At 43.5% G+C, this 27,401-nt stretch overlaps 1 protein-coding gene across 9 annotated transcripts in view; it reads right to left on the reverse strand.

Moving 5' to 3' along the window:
- Positions 1-27,401, reverse strand: part of LOC138801360 (glucagon receptor-like) — a 65,107-nt gene that overhangs the window by 2,405 nt on the left and 35,301 nt on the right. For 6 of the 9 annotated variants that reach the window (XM_069984099.1, XM_069984098.1, XM_069984096.1 and 3 more), the window contains exons 3-13: positions 19,335-19,431; positions 15,773-15,880; positions 13,716-13,837; positions 13,419-13,525; positions 12,375-12,531; positions 11,227-11,386; positions 10,868-10,928; positions 10,696-10,765; positions 9,667-9,755; positions 1,759-1,897; positions 1,137-1,178 (exon numbers count right to left, since the gene is read on the reverse strand). In XM_069984099.1, the coding sequence (XP_069840200.1) occupies positions 1,137-1,178; positions 1,759-1,897; positions 9,667-9,755; positions 10,696-10,765; positions 10,868-10,928; positions 11,227-11,386; positions 12,375-12,531; positions 13,419-13,525; positions 13,716-13,837; positions 15,773-15,880; positions 19,335-19,431 (1,152 nt within the window). The remainder of the gene's footprint in view (positions 1-1,136; positions 1,179-1,758; positions 1,898-9,666; positions 9,756-10,695; positions 10,766-10,867; positions 10,929-11,226; positions 11,387-12,374; positions 12,532-13,418; positions 13,526-13,715; positions 13,838-15,772; positions 15,881-19,334; positions 19,432-27,401) is intronic. The other 3 variants (XM_069984097.1, XM_069984104.1, XM_069984105.1) reach the window with 3 other exon arrangements.

Consider the following 27,401-nt stretch of genomic DNA (forward strand, 5'->3'; position numbering starts at 1 on the left):
AATGCAGTTTAAACATGAAAGGAGTACAAACCAGACCAGTGGATACTACATGAAGCAATAACATTGTGGTGTCACTTCCCGGATAACAGGGTGGTGTCACTTCCTGGATAAAACGGTGATGTCACGACCCGACTCCCAGAGCTGTGCGGGCTGTGGCGCTGGAGAGGATGATGGCAGGGGGACACTGAGAGACACAGGGCACTGGAGGGACACTGAGCATCCCCCTGCCATCATCCTCTCCAGCAGCCACAGCCCGCACAGCTCTGGGAGTCGGATCGTGACATCACCATTTTACCCAGGAAGTGACATCACCATGTTATCCAGGAAGTGACATCACCATGTTATCCAGGAAGTGACATCACCATGTTATCCAGGAAGTGACATCACCATGTTATCCGGGAAGTGACATCACTATTTTATCCAGGAAGTGAAGCCTTGATGCAGTAGTAAGTACAGGGAAAAAAGCACCTTATAAGCATTCCCTGTAATAAGTGTATATTGGTGATTTGTATAACTTAGGGGTCAATAAAATACTTTAATAAAAAATTTCACCAGACTTCTCCTTTAACAGCTGTAATATAGCTATATGAACTAAGTTTGGGAGCTCCCAAAAAGGGGGCAGTAGAGACAGGATGTGAGAGACATTAGGATGGCACGTGGTGAGGAGTGGTTGGAGAGCAGCAGTCAGACACCCCCCAACAGATAGTTATTCCCTATTCTGTGGGTAAAGGATAGCTGTGGAAAAGCCTTGAAACATGACTGGGGAATATAAGCCTCAGACACATGTATGTAGATGGCTTGTTTCTGAGCTCCTTGTCTGTACAGAGTTGAATGAGGCAGCTCAAGGTACTGGTTCTCCTTCCACAGATCCCCAGCTCTTTAATGGGTCGGACATTGACGTACAGCTACATATAGATGGCACTAGAGAGACTGGCTCTTCCTTCTGGAGGAGAGAGACTTTGCATCGATTTAGCTTTAGTTGGACAAGAAGAAATCCTAGTAATATAGATGCATCTAGGCCAGGGCTGCTACTGTGATCTGTCCATCCATGATGGGAATTGTAGTTTTGCTACAGCTGGAGGAATGAAGGTTCCCCATCTCTGAACCATTGGATCAGTGACAACCTAGGAACTTACCTCTTTATTAGCAAAACAGTACAATACTGCCACAAGGAAACCCTGAAAAACACAATGACACCGGTGAATTCGATTAAATCCTTTTCTTTGTCAACAAAGAAACTGGAAAAAGTGGAATGGGGGGGATCTCAATGCTGCATGGTATCGTCTCTCCAAAGGATAGGGAAATAACTATATAAAAGGGTTATCCAGGGTCAGAAAAACACGGCTACTTTCTTGTAAAAACAGTACCACCCTCGTTCTCAGGTTGTGTGTATTATTACAATTTATCTCCATTTACTTCAATGGAACTGAGCTGCAAACCCACACACCAAAACAGGACAGGAGTGGAGCTGCTTCTGGAAGAAAGTGACCATATATTTTTTTCTAAGCCTGGATAACCCCTTTACTTAGTGGGGGTCTGACTGCTGCCCCCCCCCCCCCCCAAACATACACACACACAATTGAGGTTAGTTTACCCCAAGTGAATGGAGCTGAAGCCAAGTTGTAATAACATATGCAACCTGAGAACAGGGGTGGTGCTGTTTTTGAAATAAAGCAGCTCTGTTTTTCTAATCCTGGAGAACCCCTTTAGCTAAGCTAACATACCAAGGATCATGGTTTCTCCCTGTGGTCTTCTCACCTGGAAGGAGCTGACAAAGAGGTTAAAGAAGACCTTGATATATCGAAGGATCCCTGATGTCTGCTCATCTGTGGCGAAGATGAACACTACTTCATGGATGCCAAACAGTGGAATGAGAGTCAATGTCGCTTTAGCCAGTCTATAAAGAGAGAAGAATACACATACATATGGAGCCCATAGTCTATGGCTGAGCTGACTACATGTCTCTCCTTTGCTGCTGTTTATATATCACATTGACTTAGTTATAATTTATGGGATCAGTCAGCGGATTTTTTTTTTTTTTTTTTTATCGAGAGTCCGAGGAGCGTGCTCTCACCCAAGTGCACAAAAAGGTGCAGACGTGCCACACAGCGGATGGGTTTATTCATTATAATTCCTGCTCACTCTGCGTTTAGGAGTCCAGTGGGTGGTCCTTCATTAACCCCTTAAGAGAAACAGATCGCTGATCTCAGGGAGACCAGCCAAACGACAACACTGCCCTCTGCTAGTGAAAGCGCTCAATGCAGTGAAGTCCTAGGTGCATTGCCCCCTGGGAAACATGAATATGCAAAAGAAGAGCCCGTGGAGCCTCATCAAAGTCTCAAAACACAGGACTAGCCAGATATCCCTCCAGGAAGGACCCCGCCAAGAGGTGGTTCCTGTAAGGAAACCACCAAAACCACCATATTAAGTGGCCCTATAAGTCAGTGTAATGACAAGGGAAAAACCAATTAACCCCTTCAGGACAGAGCCCAAAATGGCCTTAAGGACCGGGACAATTTAGCGTTTTTGTTTTTTCCTCCTCGTCTCCCACCTACTGGGCCGGGTAAGGGCTTGTTTATTTCAGGAACAGGTGTACTTTGTATTGGCGCCTTTCATCTACCATACTATGTATAATGGAACCCCCTAAATATCATTTATGGTGAAATTGAGAAAAAAAATATACAATTATGCGAATTTTAGGGGATGTCCGTGTTTCCGTAATGTACTTTACGGTGAAACTGACATTTTATCTTTATTCTATAGGTCGGTCTGAATACAGTGATATGCAGTTTACAGCTTTTTTGCAAATAGGTGTGATTACAATGGCCCTATTGTGACTCTCACGCACGCGGCTGTATGGGGTGTCATTTTTTTGCGCCAACATAATTGATCAATTTTTATTGGTTGTATTTTAAATAAAATGTAATAAAAATAATCAATCAAACTGCTTTTTGTTTACGTTCACCGAGCAGGAACCATATTGATTTATTTTAATAGATCAGACGATTATGCACGCTACGGTTCATTATATGTTTGTTTATTTATTTATTTTCATGTGTTTTATTTATAAAATGGGAAGGGGGGGGTGATTTTAACTTTTATTGGGAGAGGGGCTATGGTGTGTTTTTAAAACTTAGGTCCAAAAAATAGGTCCAGGCCTCTTTAAACGATCAATGATTTCTCGTTCGGCGTTTAATCATTAACTGCTATTCAACCGAACGATTATCGCTCAAATCTGAACGATTTAACGATAATCTGAACAATAATTGCATTACATTACATACACTGATCACTGCTATGCCATAGCATAGCATTAATCAGTGTAATCTGCGATCATTGCATAGAGCCTGCCTGTGCAGACTCTATACATTGATCGCTGATCTGACTGCCAGGAGGAAGGTAAGAGACCTCCGGCAGTCAGCAAGAACGATTGGAACCCCCGCAGTGACAGGAGCTGCAGCTTCTGTCACTGTGTTAAGTGGCACTGCAAGGTTTAATGGCGGGCCACGACGTGATAGTGGCACTGCAGGGGTTAATGGCGGATCACGGCGGCCCGTCACTAATAGTGAGGACCTAGCTGCATATAGTAGCCGGTCCCTACGTGCTTTGAAGTGAGCTCAGCTCTTCAAAGCACTGCCGGACTCCATGACGTACGGGTACTGCATGGGTCCTTAACCCCTTAAGGTCAAAGCCTATTTTCGTTTTTGCGCTTTTGCTTATTCCATTTTAAGTTTAAAAGTCCATAGCGCTTGCATTTTTTCACCTAGAGACGTATATGAGCGCTTATTTTTTGCGAAACCAATTGTACTTTGCAATGACAGGCATTGTTTTTCCATAACATATGCTGCAAAACCGGAAAAAAATCATTTGCGCTTTCAAATTGAAAAAAAAAACGAATTTGTCTTGATTTCGGGGAGTTTTGCATTTACGCCGTCCGTCCTATGGTAAAACTGACTTGTTATGCATGTTCCTCAAGTCGTTACGATTACTATGATATATAACATGTATAACTTATATTGTATCTGATGGCCTGTAAAAAATTCAAACCATTGTTAACAAATATACGTTCCTTAAAATCGCTCCATTCCCAGGCTTATAGCGCTTTTATCCTTTGGTCTATGGGGCTGTGTCAGGTGTCAGTTTTTGCGCCATGATGTGTTCTTTCTATCGGTACCTTGATTGCGCATATACGACTTTTTGATCGTTTTTTATTACATTTTTTCTGGATTTGATGCGACCAAAAATGCGCAATTTTGCACTTTGGAATTTTTTTGCGCTGACGCCGTTTACCGTGCGAGATCAGGAATGTGATTAATTAATAGTTCGGGCAATTACGCGCGCGGCGATACTAAATATGTTTATTTATTTATTTATTAATTTATATTTATAAAATGGGAAAAGGGGGGTGATTTGGACTTTTATTAGGGGAGGGGATTTTTTATTAATAAAAACACTTTTTTACTTTTTTTTTTTACTGTAACTAGAAGCCCCCCTGGGGGACTTGTATATAGACAGCACTGATCTCTCATAGAGATCAATGCTGTGTATATACACAGCAAAGATCGATTAGATCGGTCATAGATTACTATGGCCTGCTGCAGGCCATAGCAATCTATTGCCGAGCTGGGATCAGCGTCCGACGCTGAGGCCCGGCACGGGCAGAAGAACGGATCTCCCCCCCGTGATCGCATCGCGGGGGGGAGATCCGTCCCCCTAGACACCAGGGACGTGAGGTCTGAAGCCTCTAAGTGCAGCTGTCAGGTTTGACAGCTGCACTTAGAGGCTTAATTAGCCGGCGCGGCAACGGGACCCGCGCCGGCTAATAGAGGCACTGCCCGGCTGCACGTGTCAGCCGGGATCAGCGCCGTTCAGAGCGCGGTCCCGGCGGGACCCCGCTCTGAACACCCCGAGCGGCACCATGACGTATCAGATACGTCATGGGTCGCTAAGGGGTTAAGGGGTTAAAGTGATATTGTCCCCCCCTTTCCATGTAAGTTCTCAGCACCATTCTTAAGCTTATATTCTGGACATTTCATATCTTACCATATAAAGGATTTCTTGGTGGTCTCCAGGGCCGTCTTATCCATTGGGCAGGGTAGGCGGCTGCCCGGGGGCCCTTGCGTCTTAGGGGCCCCTGCCCTCTGTGACCTGTATTTTTAGCTTTATAAGACGCACTTATAAAACTAAGTGCATCCTATAAAGCGAAGACGGCTTCCAAGCAGGGCTGAGCACCGCAAGGAAGCCGTTCCGCCCGCCCCCTCTATTGCCGCTCACTATGCATATGCATAGTGAGCGGCCCTGAGCCAACCCCTCCGCCCGCCCAGCCCGCCCCTTCTATCGCTTCTCAGCTGACAGCCGATCAGAAGCCCAGGAAAGTGCAATGAGCAGCACTTTCCTGGGCTTCTGATCGATTCAGCTAAGCGGCGATAGAAGGGGCGGGCAGTCCAGGAACTCACCTGTCCGGCGGCCCCAGCAGCTCCTCTCCCGGCAGCGCACTCCCGTCATCCTCCGGGCACAGGCAGCGGGGTACAGAGACGCTGCCTGTGTCCTGGATGTGTCATGCAGCCGGACACTTCCGGCACAGGCAGTCTCTCTGTACCCCGCTGCCTGTGCCGGAGGATGTCGGGAGTGCGCGCTGCCGGGAGAGGAGCTGCTGGGGCCGCCGGACAGGTGAGTAACTGGTTTGTTGTTTTGGGGGGCACTGGCTACTATGGGGGCACTGGCTACTATGAGGGGCACTGGTTACTATGGGGGCACTGGCTACTATGGGGGCACTGGCTACTATGGGGGGCACTGGCTACTATGGGGGACAATGGCTACTATAGGGGGCACTGGCTACTATGGGGGCACTGGCTACTATGGGGGACACTGGCTACTATGGGGGGCACTGGCTACTATGGGGGCACTGGCTACTATGGGGGACACTGGCTACTATGGGGGCACTGGCTACTGTGGGGGGCACTGGCTACTGTGGGGGGCACTGGCTACTATGGGGGCACTGGCTACTATGGGGGGTACTGGCTACTGTGGGGGTACTGGCTAATATGGGGGTACTGGCTACTGTGGGGGTACTGGCTAATATGGGGGCACTTGCTACTGTGGAGGCACTGGCTACTATGGGGGGCACTGGCTACTATGGGGGCACTGGCTACTATGGGGGGCACTGGCTACTATGGGGGGCACTGGCTACTATGGGGGCACTGGCTACTATGGGGGGCACTGGCTACTATGGGGGGCACTGGCTACTATAGGGGGCACTGGCTACTATGGGGGCACTGGCTACTATGGGGGACACTGGCTACTATGGGGGCACTGGCTACTATGGGGGCACTGGCTACTATGGGGGGCACTGGCTACTATGGGGGGCAATGGCTACTATGGGGGGCACTGGCTACTATGGGGGGCAATGGCTACTATAGGGGGCACTGGCTACTATGGGGGCACTGGCTACTGTGGGGGGCACTGGCTACTGTGGGGGGCACTGGCTACTATGGGGGACACTGGCTACTATGGGGGGCACTGGCTACTATGGGGGCACTGGCTACTGTGGGGAGCACTGGCTACTATGGGGGCACTGGCTACTGTGGGGGCACTGGCTACTATGGGGGGCACTGGCTACTATGGGGGGCACTGGCTACTATGGGGGGCACTGGCTACTATGAGGGGCACTGACTACTATGGGGGGCACTGGCTACTATGGGGCACTGACTACAATGGGGGCACTGGCTACAAGGGGGCACTGGCTACTATGGGGGGCACTGGCTACTATGGGGGGGATTGGCTACTATGGGGGGCATAATATGGGGGGATTGGCTACTATGGGGGGCACTATATGCAAAGATGTGGGGGATTTGATGGTGGCGGTTGGGGGGGGGCCAATTCGCACCTCTGCCCAGGGGCCCATAATACTGTTAAGACGGCCCTGGTGGTCTCTCCCCTCAAAAATACAGGTTATTGTTGGTGGACAGTGCTGTAGGGGCGGGGCTTAACAACCACTGTGCCATATCCCCGCCCACATCGGCACCTTAGGCCCCACCCCCTCTATGACATCATCAGCATTAAGTCCCCATCCCCTCCACACTATCATCAGAATGGGCCGACTTAGAGGCATAGCCCCTGCCCTATCTGTGAAAGCCGAATCAGAGGGGGCGGGGCCTAGATGCCAGTGATGTCATGGGGGGCACAGGGGCTTATGGGGCACCACGGCCATTAAGCCCCGCCCCTACGGCACTGTCCACCAACAATAACATGCATTTTTGAAGGGAGGGACCACCAAGAAATCCTTTATACGGTAAGATATGAAATGTCCAGAATATAAGTTTAAGAACTGCTGATATGGATAGGGGGTGACAATAAAGAAATAACCACTAGCCACTACTTAGAACCGCCCACTGGACTCCTGAAGCTTCCATAAATAAGTTACAAGTTCTACTATATATCAATCTGCTCTATAACATGACGCATTCAGATTGCATAGAGACAGGTTCACTTTAAATAACCCTGTCAGACTTCTCAGTTCCTAGAAAGACAATTACCCGGTATTTATAAGACAAGGCGACTAAGTAATGAAGTTCTCTCTGTGACCTCCATGGTGATGAGTGATGAGCGGGGACCCAGGAGAGCACAGTCTGCTATGATGCATCTGACAAGCACAATTAGCAGATGGGGGGCGACGCTGATTAATTTGAGTGACAGACCGGGAAATGTTTATTACAATTAATAAATGACAGCAATTAACTTCATTTAAATAACTTTTGCAAACAAGATGGGGGAGGGACACTACACCTACTAAACTTATTGTATGCATCACGCTATTGGATTTATACATGAAAATCATTCATTTTAACAAAGTCTAGCTGCCATTTTTTTGTATGTTACAAAGCAGTCATCCCCAAACTGCGGCAGAACTACACCTCCCATCATTCCCTGATATCAGATTGAGGGGAATACTGGTCCAGGTGGATGCGTGTATGTCAACACTATTGGAAGTCTGAGCATGATGGGGGTTGTAGCTTTGCAGCAGATTGAATAATACTGGTATAAATGAAGTCTCTCTTGCTGTTCCCTTTCACGCTGCTTACTTAGGCTATGTTCACACAACGTATCTTTTTGCAAAATCATGGCCGTTGTACTGGCATACCAGTACCTCAGTCCTAAATAAAGCCTTGCCCCCTTTTTCCCGTCCAGCCCTCCGGCCCTGCACTGTGTAAAGGCATTGCACAAAAATCTATATCTGCTCTGAAGCAGGTGTAGATTTTTGCCTGGTATACACCTGTTTCCAGGCGTAAACTTTCATAAATCAGGCATGGAAGGAGGCCATGCCCATGTAATAGCGCCCTAAGGGTCCTATTACAGGGGCCGACTATTGCTACGTTTACACGGAGCGTTAATTCGCCCAATCAATCGTTTAACGATTTGGCTTTTAGAACGATCAGCGTTTAGACGAATAAATTGTTCGAAAAATCGTTTGAAAATTCATATTATTGCGACAGTTTTTAAGATGGCTTAAGCCCATCTTTTACATAGGGTGAATCGGTGAAAGACTGTTTACACGAAGCGATCTGCAAATTTTCAGCAAACGACGATTTAAGAACATGCTGAAAGATCAAAATGAACGATTTCTCGCTCCTCTTTTGATCATTTGCTGTGTTTACACGGTACGATTATCGCTCAAATGCGATAGTTTATGCGAAAATTCTAACAGTAATCGTTCTGTGTAAACGCCCAATCATTTCAGTAAACGAGTGCCGATCTATAAACAGAGATCAGGTCATAAAGGAAAGCCTGAGATTTCTCCTCTTTTATAATCCATTCCTGGCTTTGGCTTCAAATCTTTGGCAATAATCTTTCTGTGTAAATGGACCCTTACTTGGAGCGATAACTGGCTGATTCGGCCGATTATCGCTCCGTGTAATAGGGCCCTAAGTGTCCCAATAGGTGTGTGGGCAGAGGCTCATCCCTATTTTGTGCCTCTACAACCTACAGTAACACGGTGCATCCCTGCTCAATGTCACGTCACATCCAAAGAAGGATGCGACACATACCGTGATGTTCTAGAACAGCGCCAATTACTTCAATGCTAATGTGCTGTGATCAGTAGTAGCGCACCATGCTATTGAGTACAGAGAATTAAACATATCTGCAAAAGGGAATAAAAACACTCGGATAAAACTCAAAGTCAAATGTGTAAAAAATCTGCAAACACAAGTACTGACATGCTGCAGATTTAAAGGGTAAAAAGTAAAAAAAAAAAAAAAAAAAAAAAAGAAAACAGAAGCTTCTAACATGTCACTATGCTTTTGATCATTCGGGCCCAGGTGCTGAGTCTGCCACAGATCTCTAGAACAAAGAGGCAGAGGCGCTCGGCTGAGCGATGGATCCCTGTTTCTATGTTTCTCATTGAAAGCAAAGTAAGCTGTATCTGGATCCAATTAAGGTCTATGAGAATTTCTGTGAATCCGTATAAGTATCCGTATAATCCGTATAAGTTTTCACTGGTTAAAAGAGGTACTGTACTTCTTGCAGGACATACAGCAGCTGATAAGTACTAGAAGACTGGAGATTTTTAAATAGAAGTAATTTACAAATCTATATAGCTTTCTGACACCAGTTGATTTGAAAGAATTTTTTTGGGATGGATAATCCCTGGGGCTAAGTGATCCTTACCTTAGTTTGTAATCTGCGAATCCTTTCTGATTGGCTCTCAGCTTAGACAGTATCATTTTCAAGATCCTCATGAAGATCACAAGGTTAATCTGGGGAAGAGATAGGACACCTGATGTAAGGTGAATGGCAGAAATGGAAGAGAAAAAAAAAATAAAACTCAACTGTACTCATTCATTAAAGGAGTATTCCACTCAAAAAAAACTTTTGATATGTTGATTCCCATGGTAAGACTAGCAATTCCTCCCATACTGTTATTATCTAGTCTCCTCCAGTTCTGAGCTGCTGCTTTCTGCTGAAGACACAAAAATCTGTGTGTGAGCTTTCTCTCTGTCGCCCCCTCCTCCCCCCAGCTGATGTACACAAGTCACTGGCCAGCTGTATCTGCAACACTGTAGCTTTGTTATGCTGGGTGGATTAAACTGAGGTCAAATTGCTAATGAACTCACTGGGATTATCACTAGAGATGAGCGGATTTCCCAAAGTTCGGGTTCGTATGAACCTGAACTATGGGTATCTGACTCCCGCTGTCTGCCGGCTCTGTGCAGCGGGTGGATACAGCCTAAGGAACGCCTGGAAAACTGGGATACAGCCTATGCCAATGGAAGAGGGGGAGACGGAGAGAAAAGCTCACACTTTTTGTGTTTCACGCAGGAAGCAGCTGCTGAGAACTGGGGGAAGGAGACTGAATTGATAAAAACAAGTATGGAATGAATTGCTAGTCTCACCATGGTCAGCAACATATCAAAAGTTATGTTTGAGTGGAATACCCTTTTAAAGGGGTGGTCTTAATGTGATGTTTTCAGCTAAGTAGCCATTGAAGTAAAAAAGAACCCCTTTTATTGACTCCCTAAGGTCTGCAGATGACGCAAGTCTCCATCACCATTGAATCATGGGAATTGCCAGCAGGACAGCAGACGTGGCCACACTTGGGCTTGCTGGTAGGACATATTGTTACCACCACCACTAGTGTGATATGGCCCCCAGTACCCAGTAGTATACTGGTAATGTAACCCCAATGTCACATCTCACCACAGAGGCCAGCAGGATGGGGATGCGGATAATCCACCAGTACGCCATGTTGTCATTTAGTGCCCAGCATCTAAAAATTAGAAACTTACATCAATCAAATCGGAAGATATACAGTACAAGGTAAAAGATATGAAGGAATCCGACATGGTCATCACAATATGGCGTCACTCACTCTTTGTTTTCCTTAAGATACTTGAGTATCATCCAAGGAACGACAAATAACACCGGCGTCCCTGCAACGCAGAGAATAATATAGTGGTTATATCCAACCCATTACCAACCCTATATAATCCTATATAATCCTAGTCTATGGTTAGGATCACAGGGGGAGATTTATCAAATATGGTGTAAAGTGAGACTGGCTCAGTTGCCCCTAGCAACCAATCAGATTCCACCTTTCATTCCTCACAGACTCTTTGGAAAATGAAAGGTGGAATCTGATTGGTTGCTACGGGCAACTGAGCCAGTTTCACTTTACACCATGTTTGATATAACTCCCCCCCATAGTGTACTCATCCGTAATTCACTTACCCCAGCCAAGGTACAAATAGAGAGTGTAATTGTTCTTCTCAGAGAAGACGGCACCGATAAGGAGCTTGTATAGGTAGACCGCCTCCACCACAAACCAGTAATGGTTGGCCAGAATACAATACTGCATTATAACCTGCGCTGTGCGGCACCCGATGGCGGCCTGTGTAGGATAATAATAGGGTTAGTAACACACATGCTATCTACCGTCTGGGGGCTATTCGTATATATGTAATTTACACGTTCAGTTTATCTCATAGGGCTCCTTGGCCCTCCAGCTGTTGCAAAACTACAACTCCCATCATGCCTGGACAGCCTTTGGCTGTCCAGGCATGATGGGAGTTGTAGTTTTGCAAGTGGCCCTACCCCCGTCATAGGGGCTTCCGACCCACTGTAATGAATTCTCATTGCTGCAGACAGGAACCATGCATGAGATTTAATATAGATGAGGGAATGGGGACAGGTTAGTTTACGGCTTCTGGTTAATAGGTTTTCTTGGAAAAATCCTTTAATACCAACAAAGTCGGATAATTATATGCTTATCTATAGTGATACTGGATGCGTGAGCCGGCATACATTGGGGGGATTGTCTGATCAATGATCAATTGCTGGAGAAGGGTCTGACCTACAAGACCCTCAACAATCAATGATTGATAAAAGCTAACAATGTCCTAACAATTAGCCATTACGATTAAAATCCCAGTAAATCCCTTTAAAGCTATTTGACTATGTCAATATTTAAAGGGGTTGTTCGCCAAAAAAAAAAATTCCTTCAAATCAACCGGTGCCACAAAGTGCCAGAGATTTGTAATTTACTTCTAATAAAATAATCTCCAATCTTTCAGTACTTATGAGCTGCTGTATGTTCTGCAGGAAGTGGTGTATTCTCTCCAGTCTGACACAGTGCTCCCTGCTGCCACCTCTGTCCAGAGCTATAGCAAATCCCAAAAGAAAACCTCTCCTGCTTTCCAGACTGGAATGAATACCACTTCATGTAGGACATACAGCAGCTGATAAGTACTGGAAGACTTCAGATTTTTTTAAGAGAAGTAAATACAGATCTCTGGCACTAGCTGATTTGAAATAAAAATAAAAATTGGTGAACCACCCCTTTAAAGAATGAAGGTGCCTGGCTGTATATCTTCACTTACCTTGTTGCTGATGAGAATCTCCCAGTCTGACACCTCAATGATCTGCATCCCCCATCTCTTCTCCAGTAACACGTCCTTCACAATGACTGATATTCCACGCAGGGCAAAGGAGAAGAACAGGTTGGCATGGATGTAATTCCTGGTGCAGCGCAGCTTTCTGTAATGATACAAGTACACAGAATATGGAAATAAATGCAGAGCCTGTGTTATAGTCCGCACAGAACTGCACAAGCCGGGGAGGCAAAGCAACAGGAGCACCACTCTAAACTATCCTGAGATGCCTGATCCAAAGCATCAGCCCTAGAGACCGAATAGCAGAAAAATTCCTGCTACATGTAACAATGTGCTCCAAAGACGAGGCTTGGAGAGATCCAAATGATGTGGTAGTTCACTAAAAAATATTTTCTTTCTAATCAACTGTTGTCAGAAAGTACCAGAGATTTATAATTTACTTCTATTAAAAATATTAAGTCTTCCAGTACTTATCAGCTGCTGTATGTCCTGCAGGAAGTGGTGCACTCTTTCTAGTCTGACACAGTGCTCTCTGCTGCCACCTCTGTCCATGTCAGGAACTGTCCAGAGAAGCAGCAAATCCCCATAGAAAACCATTCCTGCTCTCCATACTGGAAAGAATACATCACTTCCTGACATACAGCAGCTGATAAGTACTAGAAGACTTTGAGATTTTTTTTTTTAATAGAAGTAAATTATAAATTTCTGGCACCAATTCACCTGAAATATTTTTTTTTTAGTTGAACTACCCCTTTAATAGGCCTGATATTATAATATGTAAGTGGAAAGAGTGTATAGACCCACTCAGATACATTAGATCCATGGCCGCATGCACTAGTTACACGTCTGAAGTAATGTAGGTACAATATAGTCAGCAGTAACAGGACACATGGGCACCCTAGTAGTAGTCCTATAGAACCCACTGCCCTCATGGTCAACCCCTGACCTCCATAGATTGTAGGGGATGCTTTGTACTAATACTGTATAGTGTGCAGATGGCAGAACGTGTGTATAACCAGAAGGGATATTTACCTACACATGGTCAGGATCAGTAGGGATGACAATAGGGCCAACAATGACACTGAGTAACCCACAGTGTACAGAGCTCGGAAACTCAGCAGTAAATCCTTTGTCCCCACCTAGAAAACATAGACACAAGGTATTAAAGGGGTAGTCCTAGTGGGGAATTCTGAATTAATAGCTGGAGTTCATCTATTTAGGATCCTTATTACTTGGCGAGCATAAAAAGGACTAAGGACATGGTTGGCCATCCATGTTATTCCATGTGCCTATACCCAATACTCATTGGCTATATAATACTGGGGTCACCTCTTCCTTGGTCATCTCCATCTCATCGTCACACTGGGAGGAGTTCCTCCATGGCTGCGTCCCATTGATCATCACCCAATGCCCATCCAGACCACAGCGCCGGGATACTTGTCCATGTTTTACTGCCAAGACAAAGAGCTGATGGCATCAATACGTAGTCCTCCGCAGTCATGTGTAATGTAGGCATATCATATGTAGCAGAGTTGTTATACCAACACAATCTATACAATCTATATCTTACAATAGGTGACGGTCAAAACTCACCTTCTATTCCTCCCTACACACTGACATCTGCACAAGTCAGAGAGCATGCCCACAACACTTTCTCAAAGTAGTCAACAGCTGATATTTACAGCTCCTCTCCTGCTTGCTCAATGACCACTGCACAGGTTACAGAGCATGATCACGACACTCTCATTGAAATTAGCAGGTGATGCTCACAGCCCCCCTACTCCCTGCACAATGATCTATGCACAGGTCACAGCGTATGCCCTAAATCAGGTGCTGGCTGGCATATTTTAGCCTGGTGGCACTGGCCCATGGGTAAGAAATCGGTTAGCTCCTTACTAAGTATGAAACAGTGCAGTTACATCCAGTAACTCACTGGGAGCATCTTCTCTGATCGGAGTTGACTTTATGCCACCTTGGGGTCTGTTCACATTATGGATTCGGCGTGGAGATTCCAGCGGAAACCCTACAAATCCCTCCTGCTATGTCTTTAAATAGGAGGGTTCACGCGCCTCTGCTCTCTGCTCAAAGAATTGACAAGTCAATTCTTTGAGTGGAGAGGCCCAGAGTGCAGAGGCTTGCGAGCCCTCCAATTCAAAGACATAGCAGGAGGGATTCAGCTGGGATTCTGCGGACGGAATCTCCCGGCAGAATCTCTGTACCGAATCTGTAGTGTGAACGGGCCCTTGAAGTAGTTTGCCCACTATGTGCTACCATATAGTAGTAAGGTCCCCACATTGTGTCTCAGTATAGTAGATATGTCCCACTGCACTCCCCATCTAGTATTAGGCTCTCTTTGTATTTTAGAAGGCCCCTCTGTGGCCTTACATAGTGTTAGGCCACTCTGTGCCCCTGCATAGTATTAGGCCCCTATAGTTGGGAGTTGTGCCCCCCTTCTGTGCCCCTGTAGCTCGCGGCCCTGGAAAATATATGGGGGACTAACCTGGGGGGAATATGCCCCCTGTTCCAGGCCCAGCCCATCTCTGCCTATGATACTCTCCCATAGAAATCAATATGTTTGCTCTAGATTATGATCTATGTAACTGCTGAAAAGCAAATCATTAAACGCTGTTAAAAGCAGCTCAGGCAACATGGAGTACAGAAAATGGATTAAAAAAATATTTATATGTATTTGCATTTAAATGTAATCAATTAGTAACAAAATATATATATATATATAGGTAATACATCCCCTGTAAGTAAATGAGTTATGATTAGAGTTGAGCAAACTTCAATCATGGTCGGGTTCGTCCAAACCCAAGCATGCGGCTTTAGAGGTCTGTGAGTCAATCTGCAAATCTTAAACTCACCACTAGAAAGCGCTGGTAAGTTTATTCATACAGTTCTGAAGTGGCTGTGGAACACAACAGAAATGCAGAGCTCTAGTCCGAGCAGCCGTCTCTAAGGTCCCTACATTGTAAAGGTTATCGCCAGATCACTGCCAGGATATCATTACCCTTACCGCTGGGGATTTTCCAATACAACGTTTCATTGAAAACTGCCACATTTACTGCCCCCCCCCCCCCAACACTTAGTCCCGGTGTACTTAGAATGAATAAACCTGTTTTCAAAATTAAAGGGATATTTTAGAGAATATATATTAAAAAAAAAAAAACATTAAAAAACAAAAACAATTATATTTCTTTAATAAAATTGTCATTTTATAATATAACTGCAAAAAAATCTTTAATAAAGTTAATAAATGTCCTTTTTTTATTCTCCAGAATACCCCTTTAAACTCTTAAAATAAGTGTCCTATAGGAGGCTTGAGACCCACAACTGACTAGGTCTTGGTACAAAAAATCCCCATAAATAATGACATTAATTACCTTTCTGGAACCAAGGAAGATAATAAGGACAAGTCACGCTGGTGATCATCCCGGGCGTTCCATCCGGCCAGCAGGCGTACATATCAAAAGTGCGGTTACAATGCAGACCTAGGGGGAGCGAAAAGCAAGGCTGTCACATGATGGGATTGTAAGACGCATATAGTAGTATGGGTCTGGCTTCATGTTTAGGTCGGTTTCAGATGAATATAATATGGCCATATTTGCATCTGTATTGGGGACACATGTCCTAGCTCAACCATAGATCTACTGCCCTGAACATATCATAGATCCAAGTCTGATTCTATAGACCTGCAGCCATAATAGGGATAGTGTGGCCTTATTTTCTATGTAAGTGAACTTTGGTTGCCTTGGACACTGTTGCTTTGCTGTAAGAGATTTGGTGCCCAAGAGTTTCCTATCAATTGAGATCATGTTATGGTCTCTTTCTAGTTGACTGTGGATTCCCTATCATTTGGAGCCATATGCCTTAGAGAAGCGGTAAAGCTTGGGCATTTTAAATGGGAGAGTCGAGGGGCACTGTGCCACCATACATTAGTTAGGCTCTTTTGTGCCCCCATATAGTAGTTAGGCCACTCTGTGCACGTATATAGTAGTTAGGCCCCATTGTGCACCCATATAGTATATAGGGCTATCTGTCTCCATATAGTATTTAGGCCCCTCTGTACCCCTATATAGTAGTTAGGCCCCTCTGTGCCCCCATATAGTGGTTAGGCCCCTTTGTGCACCCATATAGTATATAGGGCTGTCTGTCTCCATATAGTATTTAGGCCGCTCTGTGCCCCTATATAGTAGTTAGGCCCCTCTGTGCACCCATATAGTATATAGGACTATCTGTCTCCATATAGTATTTAGGCCCCTCAGTACCCCATGTAGTTAGGCGCCTCTGTACCCCCATATAGTATTTAGGACCATATGTCTCCATATAGTATTTAGGCCCCTCTGTAGCCCATATAGTAGTTAGGCCCCTCTGTGCCCCCATGTAGTAGTTAGGACAATCTGTCTCCATATAGTATTTAGGCCCCTCTGTGCCCCCATATAGTAGTAGTAGACACATGACCATCACTCTCCAGTATAGTGAACAGGAGACAAAGACATAGTTGAGCATGCTTACTTGGCTTCTTCTACTTCTGAAGAGAGCCACCATTGATCAAAACCAAATGATGAGGCATTTATCAATAATATATATATATAATATATGTATATGTATATTTTAACAGGTAACCCCAGACCCTTTGAACCCATTTTCCAGTAGCATAAATCCCTACTGTGTTGTAAGTTTCATTGTGTAGAGTTATATACATCGTCCTATTATATCCAGAATAGGTACAGTCTAACATAGGAACACACAGCAGGACACCAGGACTATAAAGAGGGCCGACACATATGTTTATTAGGGACGTCTCAGATCTCCCATTTCCCACAGAGTTTCCCGTAACGCAGCTGCTATGGGTAATAGAGTGCAAGCTCTGTGTCACTTCCTGCAATCACACATATTGTAAACACATGGACAGATGCTATATATGTGGAGTCATTTCCTGGTGCTGGGTCAGATGTCACCATGTTTTCTGGTCGGAGCCCCTCTCGCTGGAAATTAAAAGGTCACCTGCCCTGCAGCAACGTGATGCAGACAACTACGTCCATGTGCTGATTTACCGATTCACTGAAAAAACCCTGTCAGAAACCTTTTATGATCATGATGGTATTAGAGTCTGACCCAGTCATGTACACATCACAGTTCGGCCCTTGTCATAGATCCTTACACATGGTCACTCACATCCCTACACATATTAAAGAGATACTCCCGCGAAAGTCTTTTTCTTTCAAATCAACTAATATCAGAAAGTTATATAGATTTGTCTTTTATTTCTATTTAAAAATCTAAAGTCTTTCAGCACTTATCAGCTGCTGTATGTCCTGCCGGAAATGGTGTATTCTTTCCAGTCTGACACAGTGCTCTCTGCTGCCACCTCTGTCCATGTCAGGAACTGTCCAGAGCAAGAGATGTTTTCTGTGGGGATTTGCTGCTGCTCTGGACAGTTCCTGACATGGACAGAGGTGGCAGCAGAGAGCACTGTGTCAGACTGGAGAGAATACACCACTTCCTGCAGGACATACAGCAGCTGATAAGTATGGAAAGACTTAAGATTTTTAAAAGAAGTGAATTACAAATCTATATAGCTTTCTGAAACCAGCTGATTTGAAAGAAACAGATTTTTTGCCGGAGTACCCCTTTAATAATTCCTGCTTCCACCATCCACCATCCACCAACTATTGACTGATAACTCGCTCCTCGCTGTTATATATATATATATATATATATATATATATATATATATATATATATATTTATTTATTTATTTATGACAGTCGCCATTGTCACCAGATGTCAGTGCTGTTCACTTCAGGTGTGGGTGGTTTTATTGCTATGGCTGTTTGCTGGTGTATAATATACATTGATCTCAGCACATGACAGCTCCATGGCTGCCGCTTCTTTGCTGATGTCAATGATGACATGTATAGTAAGGTAAGCTACAGGTCAGTGACCCAGATCTGATGTATTATGTATATCCTCATGCATCAGCAGAATGAATCTGGAATTTATTTGCAATGTCTATATCCCTGAGGGCTGATGTATGCAGATATATCACAGATGCATCTAGTAAGGATCCAGAATACAGCACATTGTCCATATAATTCCATACTGTTCCTCCATTCCGTGCTTTATATGATTGGCTGAAAAACAATTAGACAACCCCCTAGCTTAAAGGGGTTTTCCACTTAAATTTGATATGCTGCTGACATGGTGAGACGAACAATTCCTTCCATATTTGTTGTTATCTATTCAGTCTCCTTCCCCTAGTTCTGAGCTGCTGCTTTCTGCTGAAGATACAAAAAGTCTGTGTGTGAGCTTTTCTCTCTGTCTCCCCCTCCGCCCCCCTCCCTTCTGAGACGGCTGATGTGAATAAGTCCTGGCAGGCTTTATCTGCAACATTGTAGCTTCTTTGTAATGCTGGAAGGATTAATCACATTTTACAACTTGACTTGACACTTAGAATAACCTTCCCAGCATTACAAAGAAGCTATAATGTTGCAGATACAGCCTGTCAGGGACTTAGTTTACATCATTTGTCTCAAAAGGGAGGGGGGAGAAGGAGGAGACAGAGAGAAAAGCTCACACACAGATTTTTGTGTTTTTAGCAGAAAGCGGCGGCTCAGAACTGGTGGAAGGAAATTGAATAAATAATAACAAATATGGAAGGAATTGTTCGTCTCACCATGGGCAGCAACATATCAAAAGTTATATTTGAGTGTAATACCCCTTTAATACAGGTAATGAGTGGACCATGAGAGGATTGGATCAGTGGGTATCACCTGTGGAAGCCACCATTGAATTCTGCTTTACTCTACAGCGACACCGCTGGAGAAATTTAGCATCACACCCTGCCAATAAAATCAATGCAGATATAATGAACTAGGAAAGATGCTCAGTAGCTGTTTCGTCCTGTATTCTAATAAGACATATGGGTGGGGATGTGTCCACCTTGAGGGAGCGGAGTGCTTGTCATCCATCTGTGGCAATCCTCCTTATATCTCATCCATTCTTCAATTGTTTTCTCCAGAACTTTACCTGCGACGCTCTGCAGAAAAACAAACAAAAAAAAAATCAAGATTACAATGAATAATGGAAGGTATTGTCAGATCTAAAAAAAATAAAAAAAATTTAGTTATTGGAAATTCTCAGACACTGATTTGTAGGGTAGTGACCACCAGTAGGTGGAGCTAGAGACAGCTCCTTCCTTCTGGATAATAGCTAATTTGACCTTTACCCAGGAAGTAGTGCTTATGTGTCTCCCTTTAGGGTGCGTTTACACAGAGAGATTTATCTGACAGATTTTGGAAGCCAAAGCCAGGAATGGATTTGAAAAGAGGAGAAATCCCAGTCTTTCCTTTATGATCTGATCTCTGTTTATAGTTTGTTCCTGGCTTTGGCTTCGATAAATCTGTAAACACACCATTACTCACTGGATATATTTGCCATGGACTCACGCAATAAGGACTGTCTGAGAAGGACTAGCCACATAGTGGTTTGTAGTCTATTGCTGCGTTTACACGGAACGATTATCAATCGAATTTGCACGATAACGATCGAATTCGAACGATAATCGTACGTGTAAACGCAGCGAACGATCAAACAACGAGCGAGAAATCGTTCATTTTGATCTTTGAACATGTTCTTAAATCGTCGCTTGTCGTTCGGAAAAAAAATCGCAGATCGTTCCGTGTAAACAGTGGTTCACCGATTTTACCTATGTGCGAGATAGGCTTAAGCGATCGCAAAACGATTGCAAAGGATTTTTCCGTACGATATATCGTTCCGTCTAAACGGCGATCGTTATTAAAAAAAATTGTTACTTCGAAATCGTTAATCGTACGATCGGGCAAATTATCGCTCCGTGTAAACGCAGCATATGTCTCATTCATCGACAGCAAACAGTGAGCCGGAACAAAAAGTACTTTAGAACATTGGGGATTAATGGGGGGGGGGGAGTGGAAAACTAAAAATAAACTGGTGTCAGAAAGTTATACAGATTTGTAATTTGCTTTTATTTAAAAATCTCAAATCTAACAGTACTTATCAGCTGCTGTATGTCCTGCAGGAAGTGGTATATTCTCTCCAGCCTGACAAAGTGCTCTCTGCTGCCATCTCTGTCCATGTCAGGAACTGTCCAGAGCAGTGATTTTCAACCAGTGTGCCGTGGCACACTAGTGTGCCGCAACACATGGTCGGGTGTGCCGCGGGGAAAGTTCCCCAAACTATGGTGCCCCTGTGAAACAGGAGAAAACAATGGGGGAGAGAAACCTGGGGATGGGGAGAAACTGGAGAGAAGCAGGGGGGAGAGAAACATGGGGATGGGGGAGAGAAACAGCAGAGAGAAGCAGGGGGGAGAGAAGTTTGGTGGAGAGAAGCATGGGGGAGAGAAGTTTGGTGGAGAGAAGTATGGTGGACAGAAGCACAGGAGAGAAGTAGGGGGGAGAAGTATGGTGGATAGAAGCACAGGAGAGAAGCAGGGGGGAGAAGTATGGTGGACAGAAGCAGGGGGGAGAGAAGTATGGTGGACAGAAGCACAGGAGAGAAGTAGGGGGGAGAAGTATGGTGGAGAGAAGCACAGGGGGGAGAAGAAAACAGGCCTAGGTTTCACACTGAGTGAGTATAAATACATTTAGAATCTATATTATTAACTATATGTATAATATGTACTGTTTTAGTGTCATTTTGTGCCATTTTGGTTGGTGGTGGGCCCCGGGATTTTTTTTAAGTATAAAAAGTGTGCCGCGGCTCAAAAAAGGTTGAAAATCACTGGTCCAGAGCAGCAGCAAATCCTCATAGAAAACCTCTCCTGCTCTGGACAGTTTCTGACATGGACAGAGGTGGCAGCAGAGAGCACTGTGTCAGACAGGAAAGAATACACCACTTCCTGACGGACATGCAGCTGCTGATAAGTACAGGAGATTTTTAAATAGAACTAAATTACAAATCTGTATAACTCTAAGACCGGTTGATTTTAAAGAAAAAGAATGTCACCGGAGCACCCCTTTAAGCTTTATTAACCTCAAACCGCAAAAAAAGAGGAAGAAGGAACAAGAGAAGAAGGAAGAAAGGAATAAAGGAAGGTCTCGCAAAGATCAAGCTGATATTTTTAGTGCCAAGTGACGCTTTGCGTAATCCTGATCGGAAATCATAGAAGATGTGATTGTGTTGGAGAGGAAGGTCATTAGGATTAATAAGGGGAATTAGAGGAATCTTCCATCCTGAATTAATTTCTGCCGTCTCTGCAGGTTGGTGATAATTACATCACATGATGAAGCATCAAGCCTAATTACACAGGTGATGGCTGCGTTACCAATGGAGGTAATCGCATCATTTTATCTCAGTAACCTCCATCATACCAGGCCGGCTCCAGTATACAGCCCCGGGCCCAGGAGGGGGAGAGCTTAGTCACAGTATAGAAATTAAGCAAGAGGACGGCACTCCGGTCGTATGAAAGTGATGATTTATTCACCCAATCACGTGCAGCGACGTTTCGACTCTAACATGATTCTTTTTCAAGCCTTGAAAAAGACTCATGTTAGAGTCAAAACGTCGCTGCACGTGATTGGGTGAATAAATCATCACTTTCATACGACCGGAGTACCATCCTCTTGCTTAATTTCTGTAATTAGTGAAGCCGAGGATCGACTTCTATTGGGATGTGCACCCACCAGCTTGAAGCTATCTTTTGACTTGAAGTCAGCACAGTGCCGTCCATCTTGTTTGTTATTGGTTAGTCACAGTATAGGTGCTGTAGACTCTCTCTCTCTCTCTCTCTCTCTCTCTCTCTCTCTCTCTCTCTCTCTCTCCCTCTCTATATATATATGTACCATAGGGCCTCATTCCTAAATAGTATACCCCAGTGCACCATGCACAGCCCATTCTAAAATCCCTCCCTGGTGACCTTCATCCAACATGTTATTATGGCTTTATCCTGGCTCTGTGCGGTATTATTTAGGCCATGTATAGCGGTATTACTTAGGCTGTGTATAGCGGTATTATTTAGGCCGTGTATAGTGGTATTATTTAGGGTCTGTATAGTGCTATTATTTAGGCTGTGTATTGTGGTATTATTTAGGCCGTGTATAGTGGTATGATTTAGGGTCTGTATAGTGCTATTATTTAGGCTGTGTATTGTGGTATTATTTAGAAACTGTATAGCGGTATTATTTAGGCTGTGTATAGTGGTATTATTTAGGGTCTGTATAGTGGTATTATTTAGGCTGTGTATAGTGCTATTATTTAGACAGTGTATTGTGGTATGATTTAGGGTCTTTATAGCGGTATTATTTAGGCTGTGTATAGCAGTATTATTTAGGCTGTGTATAGCGGTATTATTTAGGCTGTGCATAGTGGTATTATTTAGGCTGTGTATAGCAGTATTATTTAGGCTGTGTTTAGTGGTATTATTTACGCCGTGTATAGTGGTATTATTTAGGCTGTGTATAGTGGTATTATTTATGCTGTGTATACCCCCGTGCACCATGCTCAGCCCATTCTAAAATCCCTCCCTGGTGACCCTTGTTATTACTGTGTGGCTTTATCCTGGCTCCGCGCAGTATTATTTATGCTGTGTATAGTGGTATGATTTAGGCTGTGTAAAGCAGTATTATTTAGGCTGTGTATAGGCTGTGTATAGTGGTATTATTTAGGCTGTGTATAGTGGTATTATTTAGGCTGTGTATAGCGGTATTATTTAGGCTGTGTATTTTGGTATGATTTAGGGTCTGTATAGTGGTATTATTTAGGCTGTGTATAGTGGTATTATTTAGGCTGTGTATAGTGGTATTATTTAGGGTGTGTATAGTGCTATTATTTAGGATGTGTATAGTGGTATTATTTAGGCTGTGTATAGTGGTATTATTTAGGCTGTGTATAGTGGTATTATTTAGGCTGTGTATAGAGGTATTATTTAGGCTGTGTATAGTGGTATTATTTAGGGTCTCTATAGTGCTATTATTTAGGCTGTGTATAGTGGTATTATTTAGGGTCTGTATAGTGGTATTTTTTAGGGTCTGTAAAGTGGTATTATATAAGCTTTGTATAGTAGTATTATTTAGGCTGTGTATAGTGGTATTATTTAGGCTGTATATAGCAGTATTATTTAGGCTCTGTATACTGATATTATTTAGGGTCTGTATAGCTGTATTATTTAGGCTTTGTACAGCGGTATTATTTAGGCTGTGTATAGTTGTATTTTTTAGGGTCTGTATAGTGGTATTATTTAGGCTGTGTATAGCAGTATTATTTAGGCTGTGTATAGTGGAATTTTTTAGGATCTGTATAGTGGTATCATTTAGGCTGTGTATAGCAGTATTATTTAAGCTGTGTATAGTGGTATTATTAAGGCTGTGTATGGTGGTATTTTTAGGGTTTGTATAGCGGTTTTAATTAGGCCGTGTATAGTGGTATCATTTAGGCTGTGTATTGTGGTATTATTTAGGCTGTGTATAGTGGTATTTTTTAGGGTCTGTATAGTGGTATAATTTAGGCTGTGTATAGCAGTATTATTTAGGCTGTATATAGTGGTATTATTTAGGCTGTGTATGGTGGTATTTTTAGGGTTTGTATAGCGGTATTATTTAGGCCATGTATAGTGGTATCATTTAGGCTGTGTATTGTGGTATTATTTAGGCTGTGTATAGTGGTATTTTTTAAGGGTCTGTATAGTGACATAATTTAGGATGTGTATAGCAGTATTATTTAGGCTGTGTATAATGGTATTTTTTTAGGCTTTGTATAGTGGTATTATTTAGGCTCTGTATGGTGCTATTATTTAGGGTCTGTATATCGGTATCATTTAGGCTCTGTATAATGCTATTATTTAGGGTCAGTGCAGAAATAATTTTAGATGTCTGTGTAGAACTATGTTCACAAAACATCAAAAATATAGAAAAGGATGATTTTGATATTTTAAAAAATGTCTGTTATTGCCGCGATTTAACTGACTGCAATGGCAATGCATTGAAGTCAATGGAAAGACTGACGTCCAATGCACACAATGTATTAAATAATGGGTGTTTTTACTGCGGACGTCAAAATAATGAACATGATCATTATTTTGCGGACGTCTTTTGCAAACAGCGGACTTTTTTTTATTAGTTATTCACACACGGTTTTTCTTTTGTCTCCGTTTTTACTATTAAATTCAATGGACTTTTTAATTAAGACACAACCAAAGGTCAATTAGTAACCCCAAACTAGAATAATGTACAAACACCCGTCATTGCACAGGAAGGCTAGACAGCTAAATGACGTCCGTTATTTTAGACTCATTTTAAACAGAGCTGAAAAAACATTGTGAGAACATAGCCTTTATAGGACGCTTTATATGTACGCTCTTTACAGAAGTATTATTTAGGCTCTGTATAATTTTATTTGGGCTTGGTATAGTAGTATAATATTGGTCATGTACAGGAGAATTAGTTTAAACCTGTTTGAAAGTACTATCGGTTCTGTACAGTAGTATTATTTGGCCCTAGCAGTATTACTTTGGCTGTGTATAGTAGTATTTATTACGGCTCTTTCTAGTAGTGTTATTTTAGTCCTGTGGATTGGTATTATTTGGGCACTGCATTATTTACCACTGTCTAGTGATATTATATTAGCACTCTTTGGCGGTATTATTTGGGCTCTGTACAGTAGCATTATATAAGCACTGTACAGTGGTATTATTAGGGCTCTTTATAGTAGTATTGTTATGGTCCAACAGAGTGCTATTATTTGGGCACTGTAAGGACCCTATTACACAGAAAGATTATCATGTAAAAAATTGTTATATTGTTCGAATATAAGCGATAATCTTTCCATGTATATTCAGGCAACAATCAACAAAAATTAGTTTGTTCATCTCAGTCATTGATTTTTAACTATTAATTGGTGTTAATCTTTCATAGATCACTTGCAAATCTTTTGGTATATGTACACATTGGGGGAGATTTATCAAACATGGTTTAAAGTGAAACTGGCTCAGTTGCCCCTAGCAACCAATCAGATTCCACCTTTCATTCCTCACAGACTCTTTGGAAAATGAAAGGTGGAATCTGATTGGTTGCTAGGGGCAACTGAGCCAGTTTCACTTTACACCATGTTTGACAAATCTTTCCCATTGTTCGTCATTACGATCATTCGTATACTATGTGTAATAACGTAATATCGTAATAGTGATCGTAATTAATGACTATTGTTCTGTGTATTATGGTGTTGGTGTGTTTACACAGGCAGATTTATCTGACAGATTCTGGAAGCCAAAGCCAGTAATGGATTTGAAAAGAGGAGAAATCTCAGTCTTTTCTTTATGACCTGTTCCCTGTTTATAGTCTGTTCCTGGCTTTGGCTTAAAAAATCTGTCAGATAAATCTGCCTGTGTAAACGCACCATCAGCCAAAGCGCTTGTTTGCCATCGTTTATCGTTAATCGGAGAAAACAAAAAAATCACTTTGTGTAATAAGACCCTAAGAAGCTTTATTTAACCCCTGCCTCTTTATAGTTCCTGTACAGTGGTGATCAGTAACTGATAGCCTAACCTGGTACAGCTAATCAGTCTATTTAAAGGGGTACTACGGAGAATATCTTTTTCTTTCAAATTAACTGGTTTCAGAACGTTATATAGATTTGTAATTTACTTTTATTTACTAATCAGCTGCTGTATGTTCTCCAGGAAGTGATGTATTCTTTCCAGTCTTATGCTATGTTCACACAACGTGAGTAAAGTATTGATCTTGTAACACAGCCGTGATTAATACTTTACTTACATTGTGCTGCAGATGAGGGAATCGCGGCCGGAGTATATACAAATAGGGGGACATTAATTAAGTCTGGCGTTTTCTGCGCCAGGCTTAAAAATGTCCCTGCATCGCCAACACTTCGTTGATTTATGTAGAGACGCACTGCCAGTGTCTGTGCCGAGGAAACCTGCGCCAGCTCAGCTCACACCCAGCTCAGCGTGAATAATTATAAATTAAGCGAAACCAGAGTCCGCATCTCCCATTCCACCCCCTCCACACCCACTCCCCGCCCCCCTGGTGCAGCGGGCCGAAAATGTTCTGATGCGGAAATTTATTTGCATTTATTTGCTAATAAATTTATATGCATCTGGACATTTTCCGCCAAAAAATACACCTTTTTAGGATGATAAATCCCCCCCCATAGTATACACTCCGGCTGGGATCCCTAGCGGCTACGCAAAAAAACTGACTTGTCAGTTTTGTGCGGCTGCTATTCAGTGAATAGAGGCCGCAGAGAACCTGTCAGTTCACACAATGACGAGTGCGACTCCGGCCGCACGCTCCATTGTGTGCAGCGGGGAATTGGGATGCGGGAGCATACTGATGCCAATTCATCACAAGTGAAGATCATCCGGCCGGTACTGACACCGGCTGTTCTGTGACCCGCCTGTGCCACAGAACGACCGTTGTCTTACACCATGTTAACATGGCTTTACATTCTCTGCTGCCACCTCTGTCCATGCCAGGAACTGTCCAGAGCAGGAGAGGTTTTCTAATCAAATCTCTTTTTATTAAAACACAGAAATGTTTCACAGGCATTTAAACACAAAGCTCAACAACAAGGAAGAGTAGGGGCCACACAGCCCAATGACACAAATACAGATCTGTACAGGGTATTTTTAGATTTGAACCAGTTAGGCAACAATTAGCCAGTAAACGGAGGCAGAGGAAGTGAGGTCTAGGCCTGACGAAACAGGCTGGGCATGTGTGGGCTCAAACAGGGGGTGAGTGAAACTGGGTATAGGCACAAATAACCAGGGGGGGGGGGGGAAGGGGGGGGAAGGAGGGGGGGAGGGGGGCCAAGGTATCTAGATGTTAATTAAGAGCCAGTAGTCGGGCTAAAATGAGCGCGTAGTAGTGTAGTCCATGGGAGCCAGAGGGAGGAATGTTTATCATGTGTAAGGGAGTGCCAGCTACAGATCTCCTCCATTCGCCGTACGTCCTCCACTTTCTCAATCCACCTAGTCAGGTGGGGGGGATCGGTCGACCTCCAGTACAGGGGGATCATCAT

This window comes from Dendropsophus ebraccatus, chromosome 9 (genome assembly GCF_027789765.1).
Source record: "Dendropsophus ebraccatus isolate aDenEbr1 chromosome 9, aDenEbr1.pat, whole genome shotgun sequence".
Lineage (NCBI taxonomy): Eukaryota > Metazoa > Chordata > Amphibia > Anura > Hylidae > Dendropsophus > Dendropsophus ebraccatus.